Raw genomic sequence first — 5,000 nt, 5'->3', positions numbered from 1 at the left:
CATGGGCTCAGTGAATTTACCTCATGCCAGATATTTAATTTCTCTTGTCTAATTAGGTTTAAAAACGGTTATGTTAAGAACGCAGTGGTTCTGTTTTGAATATGAAGATAAAGGAACCAAGCCGAGCACCATTTCCAGTCACCACTGTCTACCACTAGTGTTCGATTACCCTGTCTATTTGAACAAGAGTACTAGTCCTGCATGAGCTCCAGGTTCAGCTTGCTATAAAGAATTTTATAATTACTTAGCAGACTTATAAAACTACAGAGATTATGGATCCATACTGGATCAACATCATGAATATCGGCAGTAATCTGAATCTCTGAGCCTCTTATACAGAGAGGTGGAGAAGCAATAGACTATGCAGTCAGCTAAAATGTGTTGTTACGAGCAGGTCTGGGCGACAGGGAGAGGTAACTGGACATCAATGATGTAGAAGGCGATAATTGTTGTTTTGGTGAAATAGCTGAGAGAGTTACGAGGACTAATTCGCCATTAAACAGCTTAAAAAAACATTGGAAATCTTGTCAGCAATCACTTAAAATACAGCACACCTCCAGGTAAAACTAATCCACTTCAAAGACGGCAATAAGTAATATACTGTGTAATTTCTGTTGTGCATGCGAGGATTTTTGGCAGATAGTATGAAGCAAACAAGATCATTTGGACTGCTCGCCGCTACACTTCATTCATTGTTAACTACACTTCTGAAGAGTATTCAGTTCCACTCCTGTCTGATGATGCCTCTGTTCCTCACAAGCAAGCCCAGCTGATGCCCTATCTACAATCGACCACTCCCACAATGCACTGCAGCCCATTCCACCTAGCCTTTATCCCAGCAGGCCTATGAAGAGACACCCAGGACACCACACTTCAATGGTTCCCAGCATGTAGCCCTGAGGCACCCCAACGCAGGACTCAGGTGGTAGCCGTGGTCTGGGGCTCTGAGGGGTTTGGAGCTTTTTCACAGACGCTGGATGGTGTATAGACAGGCTTCATGCTCCAGTGGAGCAGAGCGCCCCCTGAGTGTTGGAGAATTAGCCTGGCCTCCACAGAGACGAAGGTATGCAGCTGAGCACGATTCACTCAACCCCACTACCTCTGTGCCCTGGCACCACCAGGGAGTCTGGCATGGCCTTCAGCACACGCACACACACCTACACACACACACACCTACACACACATAGAGGATCAGCCAGGTAGCGAACAGGCTACAGCACATGTACCCTCACACGCTCCAGTCAAAGGCCAATGAGTGAGAAATTTGGACCATCCTGCCCACAGGGCCCAGCGCAGGGTAGCTTGGGTGGAGGTATGCAACCAGAGGCTTCGGTTGGATGGTTGTGTCCAGGCCAGAACCCATAAGGAACAGACCGAACAAGTGAAAAACGCCAAACTTACACTGCTGGGACAGATTTCACAAGAACAAAGCCAATCAAAGTGGACATCAAAGCTCACAAATAATGAAAAAAAGAAAAATGCTTCAATTTGAAGTCCAAACATAAAGGCTCTGTTTTCTAAGGCACAGCAGTACAAATAATCACAAATCTTTCATGATCAAACATGACAGACTTAAAGAGAGATAACCTTTGAGCCCCTCACCAAAACTAAGCGTATCCTGCAAACTGGTGCCAACAAGCCTCAGGTTCAGCTAACAACAGGGTTGAATGAAGCAAAGGGACAACAGTGGCACCCAGACAAACCTCATCAGACCCCTACAGTCAAGGCTCACAGATGAACCTTAGCTCCGTGCTGTTCGCTGCGCTCGGCGCTGCGGTGACACAGCAGCTAAATATCACATTAAACAGAGAAGTTTCATTTACTGTTTTAATCCCTTTATGGACTTTTAAAGACTTTATGTGTTTATGGACCTGCTTTGTGCCCAGGTGCGCAGTCATGTTGGAACAGGAAGGGGTCATCTCCAAACTGTTCCCACAAAGTTGGGAGCATGAAATTGTCCAAAATCTCTTGGTGCTGAAGCATCCGCTGACCGCTCTGTCATTTTACGTGGCCGACCACTTCGTGGCTGAGCTGCTGTCGTTCCCAATCGCTTCTACTTTGTTATAATCCCACTGACAGTGGACTGTGGAATATTTAGTAGTGAGGAAATTTCACGACTGGACTTGCTGCACAGGTGGCGTCCGATCACGGTACCACGCTGGAATTCACTGAGCTCCTGAGAGCGACCCATTCTTTCACTAATGTCTGTAGAAGCAGTCTGCAGGCCGAGGGGCTCGGCTTTACACACCTGTGGCCACGGAAGTGACTGGAACACCTGGATTCAGTGATTTCAAATGTAAGCATATATATATATTTTTTTTTTTAACAATTTTTTTAGATAATTAAACATGAAAAAGGTATTTTAAAATAGCTGCAAAGGTGGTCTGTCTGGGTGCCTGATCTCTCTGGGTCAGGGTTTTTTTGGGCTGCATCATCTCTCTCTAAATGTGTTCTTCTGCTTTGTCTGTAACTCAAGTGTCATTTTTATATACTGTTTTATTGTCTTTATGGCAGTGCACTATACTCACCCGGCGGCCCTCGAGGTCTCTGGCGCCGGCAGAGGGGAGTGTAAGGGGGGAGACCAGCGGGGGCTGAACTTTACTGAGGATTTTGGAGCAGAGGCGCAGGCAGTGCGTGAGTTCCCCTAGACACAGCGCCCTCAGGTGGGCTGTCAGTGCAGAGACCATCCGCAGGAGGAGTTGGGGCAGGTGCTCCGTCTGAATTTCTATATACGTCTCCTATACAGAGTGTGAGAGACGTCAGTGTGAGGTCTGATAAAAATCTGCTAATATGAGTGTCTTTGTACCAACAAGCAACTATAATGCAAGCATAATGTGTCTGTTTCTTAACAGCATCCATAGAGACGCCATCTCAGGCCTGTTTAACACCTTCAGTTAATGATAAAATCCTTCCACTACACAGAAACTTTGTAGGCTTGTATCCTTCACAATCCATTCACTTCTGAGATGTAGATGATTTAAAAAGCAGCTCATGAATTATTTTTTAGTATTATACACTTTAATTATATTAACTGATGTTTTTGTGTTTTAACTACCAAAGTCAAGACAGAAAGTGACCAATTTTTTTTTATTAATTATTTATGCATTTATTTAATGTGCATTAGAGTTTAAAGTGCAATCCTCTATATATATTTACACTGAAGAATACGAGCTTTTTCATTATAATTCATTAATTAAATAATTAATTAAATGAAGAAAATATGGCTATATTTCAAATGTATATTGTTTGCCTGACAACTGTTCCGACAGTATCATTTACACTTATCGCATCAATAATCTTTGTATTTTTATGTACAATAATAATTTTGTACAATGTAGAAATTAAATGCTTTGTTCAAAAGTTATATGAGGTCAATAAATGACAAATAATATACTGTATTATCTATTCATTATTACTACTATTTTATTTTATTTATTTATTATTTTATTATTTATTTATTTATTTATTATTACTACTAGGATTTTTTTTTTATTATGGTCAATCAAGTTATTGGTCTTGAGATTTAATCACTACTTATACAAGGAATTCTGGAAATTCATTTACTATTTACTTATTATTATCATTTAATTCCTGATGTAACACTGTACAGCTCTGTTCATCATTCAGCTACAACATTGGTTTAAAATGATTGAAAATATTGATTCTGAATAGCAACACATGCCACTGAAAAAAAAAAAGCTTTTTTCAATTAACAAACGTATGAAATATAAAATAAACAAATGCAGAGCTTAATTCCAAAATGCTGTATATCCATTTGTAAGAAGTTTGTATATAACACATTTGTGCAAAAGATAATACAGCTGATGTATTATAAAAATAACATATCTATTTCTTTATTACAGGTGGTATTAATAATAAGACGGCTCTGATATTTCTTGTGTGTGTAAAGCAAACTCCTAGTAACGTCTATATTTGTGATCTATAATATGTTTTGGAACCAAACCCTTAAATATTACCCGGCCAGTTAAACACATCGAGCTACAGAATCATGTTCGCACCCTCTTCCAGAGAACTGGAGGCTTTTTAAAGCCTCATAAACTAAAGATAACAGCCTAATTTTGCACACGTTGTACTGACCACAATAACATTATAAGAGTACTAAACAAGTCCTGAGATCAGCTGGGAGGCCGTTAGTGATTTCACACGGACTGATACGGAGGTGTGAGAGCATGCAGAGCTCTGGTTTACCCTTCCACAACATTCATACACAAACACAGCAACACGGAGATCCGTATGAATACAGACCCCTGACACTGCGCGCTGAGAAACACAGATCCCGATTCCTTTAACTACTACTGTAAGGGGTAAAGCACTGCATGAGCGTTAGTGGAAGAGTAGGCCAGCGCGAAGACAGCAGAGGAGGGAAGAAGAGCAGTACTGTACCTGGCAGATTACCCTCATGCTTCTAGTGGGCTTTGAAGAGGAAGAGGAAGAGAGAGAGAGAGAGAGAGAGAGAGAGAGAGAGAGAGAGAGACATAGAGAGTGGAGATTTTCAACCAGAGAAAGGTAAGCAGGGGGCATTGGCAGAAAACAGATGGCAGCAACCCAGTTTAACACAGAGACTAAAGGCACGATCTCACCGAGTGTGTTTACGTGCACTCTGCACTCAACGATCCGATCATGACCTGATTTATGCGGTTATCTGATTATTGTGATGTAAACAGCACACTCTGATTTCTTAGATCAGTATAAGGTCTAGAAATCTGATAAAGAAGCTGGATTTCAGCTCAGTAGGTCAGATTTCTCAGTGCATGTGACCTCTTGCTCTGACCTCTTTCAGATTTCTCAGTCTGAGCATGTGTGACAACAGAATGCTGTACTGGAAATAAGCGAAACACTACTGGAGTGACAATGAGCCCGACTACATGCTTCACGAAATAAAGGATTTAAACATTCTTCATCTTCTGGTTGATGTATGATCATATTTTCAGGTAAACTGGTGTAATGTTTGTAAAAAAAGAAAAGCCACAGCATGAAGT

At 41.3% G+C, this 5,000-nt stretch overlaps 1 protein-coding gene across 4 annotated transcripts in view; it reads right to left on the bottom strand.

Moving 5' to 3' along the window:
- Window positions 1-5,000, bottom strand: part of dop1a (DOP1 leucine zipper like protein A) — a 55,401-nt gene that overhangs the window by 25,582 nt on the left and 24,819 nt on the right. For 3 of the 4 annotated variants that reach the window (XM_017725295.2, XM_017725296.2, XM_037530887.1), the window contains 2 exons: window positions 4,405-4,434; window positions 2,529-2,738 (listed from right to left, as the gene is read on the bottom strand). In XM_017725295.2, the coding sequence (XP_017580784.1) occupies window positions 2,529-2,738; window positions 4,405-4,434 (240 nt within the window). The remainder of the gene's footprint in view (window positions 1-2,528; window positions 2,739-4,404; window positions 4,435-5,000) is intronic. The other variant, XM_017725297.2, reaches the window with a different exon arrangement.

This window comes from Pygocentrus nattereri, chromosome 19 (genome assembly GCF_015220715.1).
Source record: "Pygocentrus nattereri isolate fPygNat1 chromosome 19, fPygNat1.pri, whole genome shotgun sequence".
Classification (NCBI taxonomy): Eukaryota; Metazoa; Chordata; class Actinopteri; order Characiformes; family Serrasalmidae; genus Pygocentrus; species Pygocentrus nattereri.
The sequence above is the reverse complement of the archived record's forward strand: the minus strand, read 5'-3'. Positions and strand labels throughout refer to the sequence as shown.